The sequence below is a fragment of the Haliaeetus albicilla genome, chromosome 1 (genome assembly GCF_947461875.1).
Source record: "Haliaeetus albicilla chromosome 1, bHalAlb1.1, whole genome shotgun sequence".
Taxonomy (NCBI): Eukaryota; Metazoa; Chordata; class Aves; order Accipitriformes; family Accipitridae; genus Haliaeetus; species Haliaeetus albicilla.
The window spans coordinates 13669842-13688499 of record NC_091483.1 but is presented as its reverse complement, the minus strand read 5'-3'; the positions used below and the strand labels follow the sequence as shown (position 1 = coordinate 13688499).

Sequence of the window (18658 nt, the reverse complement as noted above, 5' to 3'; positions counted from 1 at the left end):
GGTCCTTTACCCCGAGGAGCTGCAGCTTGCTTTCTGACAAGACATACTGTGATTTCATGTCACTTGAGTTTCTTATGCTCAGCGTAGCGTAAGAGGTGATGGAAGAAGTTCTGCCCCCAGTGTATGTGAGGTGAAGAGTTTTAGCTTCAATCTCTAGCCTAAGTGATTGAAAATTGCATTTATATTGTTTGTTTAAATCAAAAGAAAACGTACTGATTAAGTAGATGAAACATTGGACTGTTTGGAATGGGAAGATTACTTCATTTTCAGATTGAACAAGATGAATTCGCTTACTAGGAGATCCTGAAGCTTATAGAGGTGGATTTTGTATATCTGGATAGATAAGGCTGGGGTAGGACAAGCTCACAAGATAAAATTAAAACAGGGTATGTAAAAAGCTCTCCCGGATGTTGGAGAGACTCATCTGTCTCTGTGGCTCCACTGTGTTGGTGCATAGCTTCCCAAATACATGGTTGCATGTGCATGCCATGCAGAAGAGAAGAGGAAAGGGAACTCTTCCAGGAAAACTGGACTTTGTACCCTTCATGGGGAGATGCAGGGAGAGTTAGGAAGATGGGCAGTGGCTCAGAGCACCATTTCTCATTTCCAGTTCTCTGACAGAGTAATTGTCAGGAGGTTGAATTTCTACTTTGTCGCCCAGTGTGTTCAGAATAACTTTTGTCAGGAGAAGCAATATTAGAAATATAATGCGAAATACATTCTATAAAATAAAATTCTTTACTACTTTGACCTTTCAGTCCTTTGCACTGTGCTTCATGGTGATATCCTCTATGCTGTGAAGATTAGCAAGGCTGTCCATAGGAAGAGGAGAGCCCATCAAAAAACTCTGTACTCTGGCTACAGGATCCGTTGGCACTTCAGTATTTTGACTGTTAGTGCCTCTTCTGTTCTTCCTTGATAAAGGAGCAATGAAGCCTTTCCCATCTGGGAGGGGAGGGCCAGTGGAAGGGGAGAATCCGTGGAATTGCTACCAAATTACCTGTAACAGAGTAGTTCCCATTTTAATGATACTGTTCTTTCTTGCCGTGTTGTCTAGAGAAAACCAGAAATTCCTGTCTGAGTGGAATTGACTCTGCACTGAGGGGGAAGCAGATGTGGCAGCCCCCAGACTAGCTTAAGAAATGGCACCAGTGCTAAAAAGCAATCTGGTGACTGCAGCTTCCCCACTGAGGTTTCTGCTTGGTTGTGTGCTAGTGTGGACACAAAAGGCTGGCTGGGCCTAAGGGGCAGACAGGACAATGAAAAGCTCTGGATTAAACTGCTTTGCTTGGTGCAGGCTTACCTGAGCTGTCTGGGATAATGGTGCGTACTGGGATCAAAGACTGAATTCCACATTATTCGTGGAGATTCACTGAGACTGGGACCTTCATTGCCCCCTGGAAAGGGACATGGAAAAATAAGAGGAAATTCTGAATGGCTCCTACTTTAGCTCAGAATTTAGAGAGTGTGGTTTAAGTGGGAGAAAAGGTGAAAAGTAAAGATGAAAAATGAAAATGAAGCAACAACTAATGGCAAGATGTCCCTCATGTACCAAACTCATAACTTTCGTGTCTGAGGCAGTGCCTTTAAATCTATGTTGTTTTCAGAAAACCAAATTGGGATATTTTCCCTAGTTTCTCTGAAAGCGTTTAATAAATTAAAGTTAATGAATTATCGATAAAAAAATATACCTAGATGATTAGCATGATCCTTCTGCTTAGACTATACTCCTGTCCAAATAAACACTTATTCCATTTTTTTTGTTGTTTAAATTAAGAATAAATAAAAGCCTGCATTATGTAACCAGCATAGAAATTAATACAGGAGCAGGTCAAATTTCCCCTGACTTAAATTTCTGTGGTACTTTGACCTATTCTTTGGTAAGTGTTCACATGATTTGCAGTGCAGCATCTTTCTGTACTCCCTCTTTGAGCCTTCTGTATGCAGGAGTACCTTTTGCAGGGAGGTATTATGCTACTTGAAAATGACCATAGTTAACTTCATGTACTGTTTTTACTCAAGTACAACTTGTACTTTTACTCATAAAGCTGATGGGGTACCCTGTAATGGAGATATCTGTATACTCAGGTTTGTATACTTAAGGGGAAGGTCCCTTCTGTGTGTGACAGGTTATGCAGTGGGCAGGATTTGCTTTTGCTATAGAGGCTGACTATGTATATTTTTTACTCTAAATATTGGCTCCAAATTTCAGCAATGTGTGCGTGTGAGAGAGGAATAGGAGTCTTTCATCCCACTGAACTCCTCTCTGCCACCCTCCCTACAGTGAGGGGCGTGGACCTTCTGGAAAAGTGTGAGCAATACTGATTATAGTGATTTATTTTAAGGCAGAAGTCCTCAAAGCGTGCTCTTAGAGAGTCCTCTCAACTCTCCTCCTTGAAGTGCAAGCAACATACCAACAAAGAATAAAACACTGTAGTTAAGCATCCATTTTATTGTAAAAGAGCCTATGATAGAAGTGGAGGCATTTGGTAGAAGAGATTTCTCTCTTAATCTTTGGACTAGATTAAATGTGGGAGGGATGGAAAAAGGCTAGAGTTAGTGCGTTATACACAGAGGGGGTTGAGCTGTTGGCTGTAAGCTTATATGTGAAGCATGAATTTGAAATGTACTTAGAATCCATGACACCACTTTCTGTTGTCCTGGAGACTTGACTTCTGAGGCTCTGCATAACCTGTACCTCCCTGCAAATGTGGCGAAGGGGAAGAGGGCAGATTTCTGACATGGTAGCTGTGTTGCACAAAATTTTAAAGTCTAGAGTAGACAGAGATACCCTCATCATGCCCATGCACTGCATGCATCTGCTGTACATTGGCTTCATAATCTTCTTACTAAATGTCACAAAACATGATAAAATTACTATGCTTGAATAGAGGGTGTCTCTGAAGAATATAATGTGAATGTGGGAAAGAGGAACTTTGCTTTCAAAGAAGAAACAGAGGCTGACCTCAGCACTAAGATGCTCTTCTCTATTGAAATGTGGGAATAATATATGGAGCTGCACTAGTACAAACTGCTGAAGTGCCTTGGCGGTACTCCAACGAGTGCCCTTTCTGGTGGAGTTTTTAGTACTTCAAGAAGACATAGTATGCGCATTTAGATGCCAATAAAATGATTCCCTGTAGGATCCATAGGCTGCATTTCAATGCTAAATTATGATGACAGTGTGAATGATTGACCACCACTCACCAGTGAAGCATTTCTGCACACACGTGCTTTTGCTTTTCTGCAGTTTAATCCCTTCTTGTGGTAAACTCTGTCACCGCTTCAACCCTTAATTGAGATGTTTCTGTCCATCTGTCTCAATGCACATGTTGTGCCACTGCTGCTGAAGGCTAAAGAAGCCCTAACCACCTGGCAGTTTATTGACTGGAGTCTGACCTTATTGTGTTCACGACCTGCAAGAGGCCACAGCCAAGACTTGTTTGGTCTCCAGACAAAAAGCTACATTAAATGAACCAAAAGAGAAATCCATAGATGCGACTATTGCTGCATCTGGCAATTGAGAGAGGAATGAGAAGGGAACTAGAAATCCCATTACAATTATTCTTGGGTAAGAGTGTAGTTTTCTGTTTCAGAAAAATCAAATAACTTTGAATGTATGCTCCATCTAGTCTAAGCTGTATGCAACAGGAGGGGAATGAGCTTGCTAAACCTAACAGGAAAGAAAGGTGACCTTCTGTTAAGGGTGAGAATAAGGAACTGGAGTTCAGATTAAGACAAGTGATCTGAAAGATTTCCCCATAGGGTGGTCAATAAATTAAAACTTAAGCAAAGTTCTTGAAATTCCCTTTCCCAAGATTTTGGATAGATTATTTTGGTAACAATTCAGTGGCTGAATCTGTCTGTCACACCTGTGAATTGGGATAAGTATCCTTAACCCTTTTAAAAAAAGAAAGATTTGATTCATAGTGGAAAAACATGATTCACATGAAGTACAGCGCCTAGCCAAATAGAGGAGTAAGGCAAATGCCCCAGGAACCTGTTTCTCGTATACATGATACTGTATAAACTGTATGAAAATACAATAAAAGTAAACAGGGAGTAATTCAATAGCCAAGCCTAAATTTGATAATCTAGGCAGCTGTTATACGTTTTTTTCACACTATAAGCTTTTTATCTAGTGTGAAGAATTATCAGGAAAACAGAGAAATGAGCTAGGAAAGAAAATGTTCTTAGTGCTAATTCTGTCTCGATCTTGATTTTTTTTAAATTTTTTTTTTTAAGAAATCCTAATTTTTTTCAAAAGTGCTGATTAATTCTGTTCACATGCCCAGCCTAGCCTGAGACAGCTCAAGGAAAATCCTGACTCCCTGAAGCCGACAGCAATCTTGCCGTTGTGCCAGGTATCTGGCACATGCGGTTTTGACAGAAATTTACCCTGAGGTCTTGATTTCTTGAAAGCCATGGGGTATTTCAATGTTTGCATCCAAAAGCTGAAGAACAGTGACATAGTAACTCTGCAAATTGTTGTCATTCTGCTGATGAGAAATGCAAACACAGAAAACTCAAGAATAATATTTATGCGCAGCATTGCTTAGGTTATAATTGCATATATCCTGAATATGAAAAATGAGATGGTATAAAACACATACACAGGGCTTCAGTAAGAATAGGCTTGCTTTCGTGTGGAGCTTTCTTACTTGGTACCAGGCACTAATGATTCTTGTCCACTTAAAAAAAAAAAAAAATTAAAAAAAAAAAAAATCATTAAAATGTCAAACTGTTCAGCTGAAATCATTATGCCTTTTGAAATAAAGCTTTAATAGTGAGAAAAATAGGAGGGATTTCTGAAATCTTTTTTTTTTTTCTTTTTTCTTTTCCAGCTGAAAATTGACTGGCAGCTATCAGCAAATTGGAGACAGGGAAACTTTCTGAAGTATTTGCCTTCTAAACTGTTATCGTTGTCTGCAGTCTTCTTGGAACCAGATTTCTATTTGCTGACTGCATAGCATTTTGTTGGAAGCTTTTTACTGAAAATACAAGAAAAAACATTTGAATTGCTTTTGGATTTCTTATAGGATTTTGTCTTATTTTTAAAGCCTCTGAGCTGGATGGGTATTTCATTCCTTCTCATTTTTTGTTTTTCTTCTAAATATCTTCTTTGTTGTCCTGCACCAAGTGGAATGTAAAATAATTAAGCAAGTAATTTGTGAGTCTCTGACTACAAAATAACACTCCCCCCGACATTCTCAGTAATTCCATTTTTAACTAAAGTTTTGACCGGTAGTAGAGGCAATAACAAATTGTTTTAGTCTTCTTGTAGTTCTAGGTTTGCATTATAACTTAAAAACCTGTCCCATTCTACTGAGATTTTTGTATACTTCATGATGATACTATTCTCACTTAAATCCCAGTGACACCTTAGTTCTTAAATTGCTTACGGTTTATTGTTCCCACGCCTGCTAATTAATCTATTTCTCAACACTACAAAAGGAGCAGAAAATCCCCAGTCGAAAATTATCAATGCTATATTATCTACATGAAACAAATACTTTTAGGTATTTTGCCCTCCTTTGACATTTGAAACCAGACTACCGCCTTCCTACAGGGCTGCTTTCCGAGGCTCACAAACAGCTCGGCATTATACAGAGAAGACTCAGCTCGGTTTTCTAAACAACTTTTTCATGCCATGCCACCCACACAAAAGAGTTTGGGGCTTTCCTCGCCTCTTCAGTCTTGATATACTTCCTTTTTTATTCCCGTATCTCCAGTCAGTGTGGCAATCCGTGGCCTGGAGGCTTGGCTTGTGACTCTTTGGATTTGCTCGATGCAATAAGCTGATATACAAATGCCTGGAAGGATTGTCAAGGTATGCTTGCTACACCTAGAAATTAAGGAGTTTTTGTGGGCTTGAGAAGTGGAAACTCAAGTCCAGGCTTGAATTTTAGGTCCTTCACTTTGCTGTGGGTGTGTTGTAGCATTCCCATAAAGGGCAATGCTGTGTGTGTGTGTGTTTTGTAGCATTCCCCAGGGGAAATATCAAAGCTGTAGCTTCTTTGGAATCAGACATACAGCTGTGTCCAGGTATTTGGCACACAATCTACTAGTGTGAAAAACGGGGTACCCCTGTATCAGGCGTGTTCAGTCTGTGAAACACTGTAGTGTCACTATTCCCTGTGATGCTCGAGTATTTCCTTTGCTGGTGTAGTGCGGTGCAGCTGAGGGAAATGTTGTGTTATACACATCATGAACGGTCCCAGCAGCAGAGCTGGTGCTGGTCACCAGAGCCCACCGATGGCCACAGGCAACCAGCACGGGGACCCGACTCCTTCGGTTAGTGGCTTAGCTCTTTGCAGGGTGTAGGCATAGGAAGACTCGTGGGCTTGGCCAGTAAGGATTTCTGTCTGAAACAGACAGTGGATAGGTAGTTGAGGGCTGATGGTGAGATTCAAAAGGAAACCATTTCACAGCGATGATCTTGGTTGTGCTTTAAAATGTTTGTTCAGGAGAAATTGTGTATGAATTGGGAAAAAAAAAACCAAACCAGCCAGAGAGAAACAATAAAAGGCTGTGCACAATGCCAGCTGCCATTAGAGGTTGAAGGTTTATTTTTCAAAGCATTGTTTTTAGAAACATTCCTTCAAATAATTTCATCGGTCTAAAGAAAATTGCACCTTACACCTTTTTGTTCTGTTTTCAGAGTGGATTTTTATGGAAGAACAGGGCTGTTCTGAGTGTTGGACAGGTTAAGCCCTGCGCTTTCAGAAGAGCTCTCTGAAAAGACAGTGAGCATTGTGTGTTGCGGTTGCATAGTGATACCATGTTCCTTGCTCTGTGATGAATAATTCAAATGAAAGTGGCTGGTGGGCTACAAATAATTGGAACAGATTTTGTGAGTATACCATGTAATGAGAGGCAGCAGTCAGTAATGGGCCTTTTCAAGCTCTGTCCCCTCCTCAGGACTGGGCTCAGGTGATGGAGAATTCTCATGAAATTTCCAGAATATAAGAAATAATCTCCCAACACCAAATAAGTATTCCCTGTCCTGATAATCGGTGAACCGATAATCGGTGAACTGATAATTGGAAGTAAGGCTTGAACTCAAAGGAGAAAAAGGTGCTCCTATTTTTTTGTTTATTTTTAGTGGCTAGCATTAGAGAAGCAATGTACACAACCATACTCACTGTGAAGGCTACAAATAGTGTGATCGCTAGCAAGCTGCCAGTATTTAGGAAAAAGAGTTTTCTGCATCCAGCTTTCCTTAGTTCCTACCTTAGAAATATCACTGGGAATTTCACATGGTCCTAAGCTTTGCATGCGTGTTATCCCTATACCACAGAAGAAGTAAGCACCCTTTTCCCTGCGTGGGAGAGCATTAATAGCTATGTCCAACGGGCAAACATGCATTCTTCTGGCTAGTGGTCAAATGAAATTTGAAAGGCATTATACCGTCCACTGTTTTTACTGAATAACTGATGCAGACAGCTGGATTGCTGGGAGCTGCCTCAGGATTGTCTGGGAGGGTACTGAGCTTTTGGTTTGATCTTGGAACCATCTTCCTGTGTAAATAAAGGGTAAGCATTAGTTAAGAATGATTACCTTAAAATATTAGATGTTTTAAGATGTCATGTGTTTCTTCATTAAACAGCCTTTGAAAATTAAAATAAAGGTCATCAACCCAACCCAGTTCTGTGGTTAATGCTTTTTCCTGGTTTGATTTGATCTAGTTACTTACTCCAGGCATTTACAATCCTGTTGCGGGGCAGCCTGTGAAATGTATATCGGGGAAAAAAATTCTGCATAGCACACCTCCTACTCGTGGCACTCGTAACTAGCGCCGTGAAAATTGTCTTGGTTTGGACTGTGCGGTGACCAGAGGAGGTCCTGCCCGCAGTCGGTCTGTGCAGTCACCTCTGGCACACGCCGGAGGGGCAATTGCTTCCCCGACAGGTCGGGCAGACGGTGCGGTGACAACGGGAGCGTAAGCTGTACAGAGAAGCGAGGGATCAGCTGCTGTGCACATCAGCAGGTGGAGGGAGAAGTAGGATGTGTTCGGAAAATAGGCAAGCGCTATCAGTATGTAGTCAAAAGCTACAATCACTTTGTTTTTTACCATTTAAAGCAGATAAGCTTTTTTTATGCCTTCATTTATCTCAGTGCACGTTATTACGGGTGAGTTATAACTGAAAATATGATGCTTTAAAAACACTGAAGTTTTACAGCTGCAGTGTGTTGACACTCCAGGATCTCCTCTTTCTCACATAAATTTGAAAGCACAGTAGTGCTCTGAGCTCAGCGCCTGCTTTTCAAAGGATAAAAGGTTTTAACTTCTATCTCCCCCCCCCCCCCAATCCTAAGTCCTAATTAAGCAGTAACTGTAAGAGCAGTAACTGCAGTAATCATTTCTCTTTGCACTGATCTAATCTGAAGCCATGAGCAGCTGCAATAGTTATGCTACGAAGGATTTTTCCCCTTTGGCATATATTGCACAGGCTGTCCCTCGATTAGGTTACAAGTGCTTGAAGGCTATTGATTTTTGCTCTGTTTTATGAGAATGCTCCTCTTTTTAACAGTTTAATTTCTCAGGTTTGAATTTGAATGATCTGGTCGTAAACCAAAAGTATTTATGCATCTGATTACCTGTTTATCTGGTCAGGGAAGCTCTACAGCAACACAAAACCCCCTTTCTGATTCCTGAGCAGCTGGAGATCCCACGCTCTGGGGTGTTCTCCTCCTCCAGCCAGATCACACACGCGAGGTGGCTGTAAACGGTAATAGTATTTCTTAAGGGGAAGCGTCGTTGCGGCGTTGCTTACCGACGTCCTAGAAACACGCTGCGTGTATGAAAATGACTGTACTGTGGAAATAACCCTGGGTTTTCGTTAGGCTGATTTGGGTGTGTTGCTAGGCAACTCGGGGTAACAAGGGCTTGTATGTATTCTTTAGGTGGGTGCAGGTCCCTGTAGAGATTTCCGGGTAAGTAACATAGATGTGAGAGAGGCTGATCAACTGCGACACAAGAAGTTAAGCCCCGCAAACTTAACTTTTGTTAAGAGGAGTTTTTCAAGAAAGAAATTGGATTAGACCCAGGGATGACGTATCCTGTTTGATTTCTTTTCCCCTTGCACTCCGACGAGCTTTGTGTTTAGGCAGGCTTTTGTTTCTGGCTCCGAGTTGCTTGAAAAAAATTTGGGAGTGTGTCTCGGGGTGTCGAGGGTGATGTGCTTAGCTTGATTGGCTCAGTTTTGCTTGCGAGTGCTTTGTTCTTCCCACCACCCTCAGGTCAGTTGTGCAACATGCCCCTACTGTTTAAAAAGAAAAAAAAAAAAAAAAGAAAAAAAAAAAAGAGAAATGCTGAGTAATGCCAGAGGTTTCTCAAATGGCTGATGCAAACCTGGAGAATTTGCATCATCATTCAGCTGGAGTAACTTGGTATGACAAGAGCTTAAATACAAGTCCACGCGGAAGCTGAGCTGGTTTCCAATGATAGGGCAGTACCAGCTCGCAGTGTGAAAGCGCAGGTGTTCCCGAGCAGTGCTCCGATCGCAGTAAAGGCTCAAATACACTTTAGGAGCTTGCTACCTGTGCGTAGGAGCAGCTGGAAAGATAAGAGAGGGCAGAGGAAGAGACTAAGTAGTTGACTACGCAGAGAAGAAAAAAAAAAAACCCCCTTGAGTTTCTGCTGCAAACTTTTTTTGCCTGTGCTTGCTGTCGGTGTGCTGGTGGCACTGTAGCATGTTTAGGAAAGCTGCTGTAACCACGGTCTCTAATGGAAGCTACTTGCAGGGGCAAGCTAATGGCAGGTTGCCCTCTATGGACAGCGGACAGCCAGCCCAGGAGGGAAAAGTTGTGCTGAAGAAGAAAGTGACGCTCTTGAGGGGCATATCTATCATAATTGGCACTATCATCGGAGCTGGCATCTTCATCTCTCCCAAAGGCATCTTGAAGAACACGGGCAGTGTGGGCATGTCCTTGACTGTCTGGACAGCGTGCGGGATCCTCTCGCTCTTTGGTAAGCTCCTTAAAATTTTCCAATTGGTCCAGAGGGGCAGCTGGTGGATTATTGCTATTATTTTTCTGATTTTGTCATTGGATAGCAAGGCACAGTGTGGAGCTTGAGGACCAATAGGGCTCCAGAAGGTTTTTTGCTGCGTGATAGGTTGCGTGGAGGGCGCAGAGGTATGCAGCCCCTGTTCCTCCGGCGCTGGGTCAGTAAAGATTGGAAGCTTAAATTATTGTTTCTTATGGGTCCCTAAAGGAACAGGAAATGTAAATGTCCATTTTATGCCATACAATGTGCTGTATGTGTAATGTTTTTCTTCTGGCTGTAAGAGCTAGTTTATGGTTTCCTTGTAAGGCCCCCAGCAGCTGGGGATGCGGGTCGCTCCACTCAAACACCGGCGAAATGTTTAGACAGCTCGACTTAGTTCCCTAGAGGCTAGAGCAAGGTCTGAGAGGAATAATTCTCGCTGGGCATAAGCTGTATTGGCATGAAAGGGAGCAAAATAATAACATTAATAACCCCTCTCCCCAGTCTTGTATTACTGCTCTTTACTTCGCTCCTCGCTCGTGATGTTGCTTTGAAAGATTGTGCTGCAAAAAACCAGTGTGATGGAAACAAATTTGTAATACGTGTTTCATTGCTTGCCTGCCTATTGTGACGGTTTTTACCAATTTTATGTATTTTTGAAGAGTAGTAAATTCTGAAGAAAGCCAGTTTATTTGTTCTGTACACAAAGCCCCCATTCAGAGTAGAAAACCCCACCCTGGCCTCTGCAGGACAGAGGGTCCATTGACCTACTTAATGAGTTAATCTCAAAGAAGCCGAAGGACTAACATGAATATTGGCTTTATTTAAAACAGAAACGACTTGTTTTCTGGCAGGAGGTAAAGAGGACAAACACGCACTAGCGCGTGTCTGCTTAATAGGTGGAACATGCAAATGCCACCCTGTGTAAATTGGCTCTGAGCTTAAAAGAAACATGAACTGTTTACAGGCTGAGCCCACCCAAGCCAAACAGACAGTGCAAGTAAGTTAGGACCCGTTCCGGTCAAATGTTAAATGTATTGGTACAATGTGCAGCATAATCTGTTGTACAAATGTGGAAGTTCTGCCTGTAACCGAAATTCCACTACAGAGAAAGATCTCAGATACAATTTGTAACCCTGTCAGAAGACCTTGGTCTTTAGAGTTAGTCAAAACAGAATTTGCTTAAGCATTGCGTTTTGGGCTTTAACATTAATAGTAGTATTTTTCTGGCTGTGAAGTAAAGTCTGTAAAAAAAGAAAAATAATCTCTTTTATCAGAAGGATTTTCTAGATAGTTTTCCAGACTCAAGATACGAAAAACCATGTAATTTGGCCCAGCAAAAGATACTATCTCTTTCTCTGAATGTATCTGTTACACTTATTTTTTCATATTTTCTTACACCGTAAGTGTTTTTAATTCCCTGTGTGACTTAATTATAGTAAGATCACATGCAAAGATCACTTAAGGTCTTGCTGAGGCTATGAGTATAACATGTATCGAAACACAATGTCATTTCGTCCTGAACAGAAGAGGCTGGCGAGAGAAAACCCATCAATAGCTTTTTTTTAATGTGGCTGTAAAAATTCCTTTAAGTACTTTTTCAGGTAAGCTGAAGAACAGCAGATAAAAGCTGCCACATTTTTGCAAAGCCCCAAACAAAGCAAATGAACAAGGGTGGAATTTGTCATAATGTGGTACAGCTTTAATGGGCATGTACACGTTATGTGGGGTTTTGACAACTGTAGTTTTCATCTTAAAGTGCTGCAGCACAAAAGCTCGCAGGGAACAGAGCCGAAATGAGTTCATGTATGTTGCTGATCTTAACTCTATGTGATGCAGTGTTTACAAACTTTATTACTGTTTTCATCTGGCTTCTCAGACTCTTCTAAAAGGGCTGCCTACATTTATCGGACGTGGTACGCTTCTCTACTGCTGTGGTCTACCCGCGGAGCTGAGAATCCACCGTCTTTGTGACGGGGTGATGGCTCATTAAGCAACAGTAGCAGATGGTGCATGGGTGAAGAAGGCTTCATGCAGGTCCTCATGGTTGCAGCGTGCTGTTGCCTGCTCCGTAATGGCAGAGGCTGCCCGTTGTGCCGGCAGCAGTCTCGGGGAGCTCTCTGAGAGCTGCTGCTTGCTGGGAATGCCGCTAGCGCTTGCTCCAAAGGGGCCTGAACCACTCCTGCATGAGCTAATGCAGCAGTGTGATGATGTTTTGGGTTTTATTTTAGTCAGTGTAAATTCATCCAAAGGATGAAACGAGCCCCCTGCTATGAAAACGTGAAGTGGTCTGTATCTAGGGCAACACAGAAGTGAAGTGAGCTTTCATTGCATTAGTAGTATACAACAACACTGCACCAGTGTTGAAAAGCCAGGGCTAAGCCATCCCCCGAATTGTGTATATAAGACATTGGGAGTACTATTTAGGAAAATTCTTAATCTGCAACACCTGCTTTCAAATTTTGGGCAGTTGATTGCTTTGCCCGTGGCTGAGGAGAGGTAATACAGTTTTCAGGCTTTTCTTCAGAGACTGAGCCAGGCATCTCTGAGGCTGAAAGGAGCTGATCATCATTTGGTAACAAGCAAATGTGCCACAAGACTTTCACTTAGCGGTGCAGTCAGGCTGGCTGAGGAGCCAGGGTAGCCAGCATGACACAGTGTTTTGTTGTCCCTTACCACGAGATACAGAAGAGTAATGAAACATGTTGATAGCAAATAGTTTGTTCAGTGGCTTTACATGTAAACGTAACTGAATACGTGTATGGTTTTGTTAACAGCAAGTCTAGCTGAATGAATTAAAACTTACAAAGTTGCTTGAAAAAAAGGATTAAAATACATCAAAAGTAGTTGTGATACCACAGCAACTCCATTGTTTAGTTTATAAATGTTTTGAAAGATATTTCTGGATATCTCTCGTGATGCCATGGTTTAACTTCCGCAGGTGCCCTCTGCTATGCTGAACTAGGAACATGCATTAAGAAATCTGGTGGTCACTACATCTACATCCTGGAGGCCTTTGGCCCATTACCCGCTTTTGTGAGAGTCTGGGTTGAATTACTCATCATTCGGTAAGTGTGTTGTGGCTTTTTTGTGTTTCTTTTCTGATGCCAATACACTTTTCAGTCTTAAAGAAAAATCTCCAATACATGATGGGCAAAACAAATCAAATATAACTTGATCAATGAGCTGTGTTTTTTTAGTATGGTTGCTTCAGAGAATTTAACAGTGCTGTTTTGCTTGTTGGCATTGAAACATTCAAGAAGACATATGTGCACGTGTCGGGGGGGAAAACTTATTCTAAGGAAACTGCCACACAAATTCAGCTACTAGCTTTAATTTTGCTAAGCTTACTGTCTCCTTTAATGTCACTAATAACGCTAATACCCATGCCTATATATAGTATAGTGGAAGAGGAAAGTCACCTTTACATTTTCTCAGTCTTGGCACTAGCTTTTGGAGTGGTCGCTGTTGTCTGTGGATACAGGAATAACTCCTGGTGAAGCTATAGCCTGGTAGTTTTCAGATTTGGGGGCATCATGTGTTCTTTACATGTCAGTTCGGGTCCCCATTTTTTTTGTTTTTGTGGGGTGTTGGAGAATGTAACTCTTGATTGCTATGAAAAGCACTAACTGGCCAAATAAAGGAACATTAAGTCCTTATATATCTAAAATGTCCAAAGTATTGTTTTGGTTTGTAAGCCTGTGACTCATGTAGCCCTTGACATTGTATAGGTGAATTACAATATGAAGATGCTGAATTATCGAATCATATCAAATAAATTTTCATGATGTAAATGGATCTTTGTATCAAACTCAAATATGGCCCTTTGAATTTTTTATATATATATATATTTTTTTTTTTTTTTTACAGTATTGCTGAGGCTGGAGAGCTTGTTACACGTAGAACAGGGCAACTCACTTATGCAAAATGACTTCGGAAATGCTCCATTCCTGCCTCAGGCTAGTTAGCACTCCTTTCCCCTCTCTTCTGCAATCAGCAAATTAGTCACAAAAGCGCAAGCCTCGTTTCAAATCACAACTATGTTTACATAATATTGACAAGTTCTAGCATAGACTGTTGAGTTTAAAAGTACTGACAGCGCTGAGTCATTATGAATCCATAAATTCTTATCTTGTTTCCGGAGGAATTCATTATGTATGTCAGATGGTCCCTCACATCCTCCCCACCCATACATAACCTTTGAATTAACTGCATAATTTCCATCAAATGTGATGAAAGAGGAGATGTCTTAACTGTATTAACTTTTTGCCAAAAAGGAAAACCAGACAGAGGAAACAGACCTATATTTTCACTGTGAGCAGCACGGTGCTGTGAAGGTAGCTATGTCATTGCACATCACAGAATCAACAAAAGAGAGTAGTGTTAGAAATCCTGCTCTTAACCTGCACCTTACTAGGCAGGAGAAACTTATTAACCTAGACACAAATACCCACAAGAAACCAGGCTTCACAAATTCCTCTCCTTGCAAAATTATTATTTTTTTTTACATATGACAGTGTCCCAGGAGCATCGCGAAAACACTCTTAGTCATTGTGATCTGCCCCACACCCAGAAAATAATCATCTTGCATGGGAAGGAACATCAGTGGATTCTTTAATCATCAAATCTGAGAGGCAGCAAGGGAGGTGTACTTGTTATAACTTGTGATGATCAGAGCAGTGCTGCCGAAACCCTGTGTAGAGTTTTATATCTGACTCCTGCATCGGTAAACTAATTGGCTGCTGCTATCAAAGAAGTTGAGACCTAATATGTATCTAGGTTTTTTTCAGTAGATGAAGTTGCACACACGCTTCTTGGCTAAGCCATTTTTAATTCTGAAAGACTGCAGGATTATCACACCCATGGGCTGGTGGAGCAGCCACAACCAAAATAAACATTTCCTGCTCTTGTATGTCTTTTCAGCCACTATTTTACTGTCTAGGACACACTTAAACTCTGCTCACATACTGATTAAATTGTGCCAGCATCCCTTGCTGTTTAGATGTGCCTTACACTGTGCTGCTCCTCATCCAGTACAAGCAGGAACTTTTTTTCTCCCCAAAAGTCAAGTTGGAGGTATATTACATACTTTAAAAAAACAAACAAACAACTAGTTTTCGAACAAGTGAAGATGACTGCAGCGCTTCACTATGGTGGTTGCTAAACACAGGTTGGGTGAGAGTGTGATGCCAAGTGACTCACTCACCTGTGGTATATGCTGGGGCATTCTGTCTGCTCCTTTCCCGGTGGCTTTTTGTGCTCCTTGTCCTTCAATGAAAGCTGCTAATGTGCTTTCTGTCTGCTCCTGAACACGCAGTTTAAGGAGCTGCCAGCCTGTCTTTAGGATTGCAGTCAAAAGGATAAACGCCCCATTCCTTCAACTTCCACCTCCATAGATTGACTACACTGCCAGCAACATCTCCCCCCAAACATGGGAATATGAGAGAGACGGCTATTTATTAGAGGTATAATTTATGAGCTGTGTTTTAAAAACCACTATGTTTTTAAAAACATAGAGGCAGCGACTGCCTCTTTAAAAAGGCTTCTCTTAAAATGAGAGGGAAAAATCCAAATTCTGGAAAAAGGAGCTGGGACTGAGGAAAAAGGTCTGGGAAAGCTCCAAAGATCTGATCTTTGATCTGATCTAGGACACTTCAAACTACTTTTGGCAGGCTGCCGTACTTAAAATTGGAAGCCCGGTGATCTTCTTGAAATGTAAATTAGAAATATTGCACCGAGGTAAAGTCAGTAAATGTCTGTGTAAATCCAGCACAGGGGTCATTTGGTCCCTGAGCAAAGGCAAAAGTTGCAAAGCCAATTGTTGGCCAGCGAGAGGAACAGTCCTTGTGCACGGGGGATGCACTAGCAGCAGCCCTCATTTGTCCATGCAGAAACTTTCCGAGGAAGATACTTCTGTTCTTTGCTGCTCTGCAGTTTGGACCAACGCAATGTGTGACATTTTGGTTGAGTCATAACGCTAAGAAAGTGGGGTTTGTTTCAAGGGCGAAACTCTTGTGTGGAAAATTCTTTTATCGTTCAATGGAGAATCGTAACTTCTCTGCAGAATTTTTACGCTGTTCCATAGCATTTTTAGCAACTATATTTTTATTAAAATTCTGTAAGCTGAGGCATTATTTTATTAAATGCTGTAGATTTTTTTACAAGAAATTTGCATGGACTCTTGTTTAACTCAAAAATTCTTTGAGGCAGTCATATGCCCTTTTGTCCTTACTGTGTGTGAGAGTGAGAGGAAGCACAGATGCCACCAGCTCTCCTAAGAAGGGTGAAAGTGTCCTCCCAAACAAAACGTGAACAGACCACTGGAACTGTAATATGCAGACAGTGTCTGATCCGAGGCACAGGGTAATTTGCTGTTAATATGTGTCAGTGCTAAGGCTTCTGGCAAACATTTAGCTTGTCTCAAAGAGAAAGGCTGTATGAATATTATGAGTATTTCAAATTGGTAAATTCCACAGCTGCGTGCCTTTCTTCACATTTCTCTGTTTCATGGGAGATGCTTTCTGTACTGTGAGGATTTTTGCTCTCACTTGCAGTGTTAGGAAGATGTTAGTCACTAAAAGGAACAAATTCTGTATGCATTTTAGGAAATCCCATTTTCATTCATTTTTTGCATTGTCTCAGGTTTTAATAACAGACTTGAGTAGGTTTTGGATACTTATTTCAGTAAAGCAGAATTCTCAGCTTGCTTGAAATTAATTTGCTTGTGTCTCTCAGGGGTGAGATATACCTGGCCACTAAAATTAAGTCCTCAGTGACTCAGGGTTTTGCCCATGTAATCTAATTCTGGCCATGTTCACTTCAAGCAAGTGAATGAAGATTTCTATTGATGTCTTTCCTTTCTGTTTATGGCTGCTTCACAACATGGAAGTTGTAAGAGCGATCCTGGTAGGAAGTGTTGCTCTCAAGATCAGAACTGCTGAGCAAAGCTAAACAGCTTGTGGTTTCCTGCTACAATCAGAAATCATGGTACATGGCAGCATAGTTACAAGCAGGCTCCAAAATTAAGTACGGTTCACAGTTCTGTGATAGTAAAGTTACAGCACGATCTCATAAGAATATTATCTATGTCCTACTGCAGATTAATTTTGTGATTTTTTTTGTTGTTTTTGTTTTTGTTTTTACTCTAGCCCTGCTGCCACAGCAGTGATATCATTGGCATTTGGACGTTACATTTTGGAACCTTTCTTTATGCAGTGTGAAATCCCAGAACTTGCGATTAAACTTATTACAGCTGTTGGCATCAGTAAGTATCCAATTTTAGGTTTCAGGGAGGGGTAAAGATGATGTAAATTGAAAAAAAAAAAATAATCACACACTGAACAGGTAGTCGTTTGACGTGACTCATTACAAAATGACTGTGCATCCAATGCCAAGGGCATCGGCGTGACTTTTTGCCTGGGTATGTGTGTTTGTGAACATACGCAGTAGTAAAAAGAATAGTAGACTTTATTAATGGCAGGGAAAATCTATTGCCAAGGCTGATTCTGTTGCCACTTGAATTAATGGCAGAACTCTCATTACTTTTGTGGAAGCAATTTCAGTCCCCAAGAGATGGTGAGCCAGTGCCAGAGATATGGAAGAATGATTACCTGATTTTAAGTGCTTTGCTCTACCTCTGTTTTAGGAGGCAATTGAGTGCCAAGTATGATGCCATGAAGAAATGTAGTTCTCTGGAGTGGAGCACAGGCAACATGAGATCATCTTCCCTAGTCCCACACTGTCCTTCATAGCAATAAAACTTATTGAGGTACTTGTGGTTCAGGAAGCAGGAACCCAACTGATGACTTTGGGAGCAGGGTGTACAGCTTGGTGAAAACACACGTCTGTTACCGGCAGCTTGTCCTACCCTTGCTAACTTTGCCATTAGTGTAAAAGGGACCATTTAGGGTTACAGAGAACCAATAATTGCCAGTGGAAGGAGGGAGGCTACCCTGAAACCAGGAGCTTTACAGTGTACCTGGGCTGGTGTGGGAGGCTGCATGAAAGGAGAAGGCAGGAATCGTGATGCGAGTGGGACCCTGGAGCCGTGTGCCTGTAGTGCTGGAGGCTCGTTTCCAGTTCTGTCTGGTCACTGGCGATGGTGCGCCTTGCACACGTGCGCACGCATTCGCATTCAGCTGTGCTGGGAGGAGAGTGCAGAGTAGACCTGAGTAATTAGTAACAGATTGTTCCTTTCAATCTGGTCAGCGTGTGCACGTATCAGAAACAAAAGGACTGGAAAAAGGAATTAAGACATGCAAAATGATCAAAGGCACACTGGAGACCTCTTCAGTTTTGCACAATAATAGGTTCAGATGACTTTTTCTTTCTTTGGGGTACGGAGTTCAACTGACATTGAAATTTCCAGTCTCCAGGTTACTGTGGCTAGTTGCCTTCTGCCAGGAGTGTTAAAAAAAATCAGTATGTGACCGCATTTCTTTCTAACTTAATTATGCACAAACTATAGGTTTCATAGGAATAATTGAATTAAGGGCTTGAATTTTTGAGGTCAATGACTTTTTATAGCTACATCTGTCTGAAATATTTCAGTGCAAGATAAGGGTGAAACAGATGTTCAGTAACTTCAAGGTCACTGAGACAGAAGGAATGTTAAGTGAGGACTCCATCAAAGCATTTTGTTAAGTGCATGTGATTCAAGCACAATAA

At 41.4% G+C, this 18658-nt stretch overlaps 1 protein-coding gene across 2 annotated transcripts in view; it reads left to right on the top strand.

Annotated features, from left to right (window-relative positions):
• Window positions 1-8658: 8658 nt before the first annotated feature.
• SLC7A11 (solute carrier family 7 member 11) overlaps window positions 8659-18658 on the top strand; it is a 61711-nt gene continuing 51711 nt past the window's right edge. Inside the window, exons 1-3 of one of the 2 annotated variants that reach the window (XM_069779308.1) lie at window positions 8659-9973; window positions 12933-13059; window positions 17140-17255. In XM_069779308.1, coding sequence (XP_069635409.1) covers window positions 9697-9973; window positions 12933-13059; window positions 17140-17255 — 520 coding nt within the window. In that variant the 5' untranslated portion in view covers window positions 8659-9696. The remainder of the gene's footprint in view (window positions 9974-12932; window positions 13060-17139; window positions 17256-18658) is intronic. The other variant, XM_009924569.2, reaches the window with a different exon arrangement.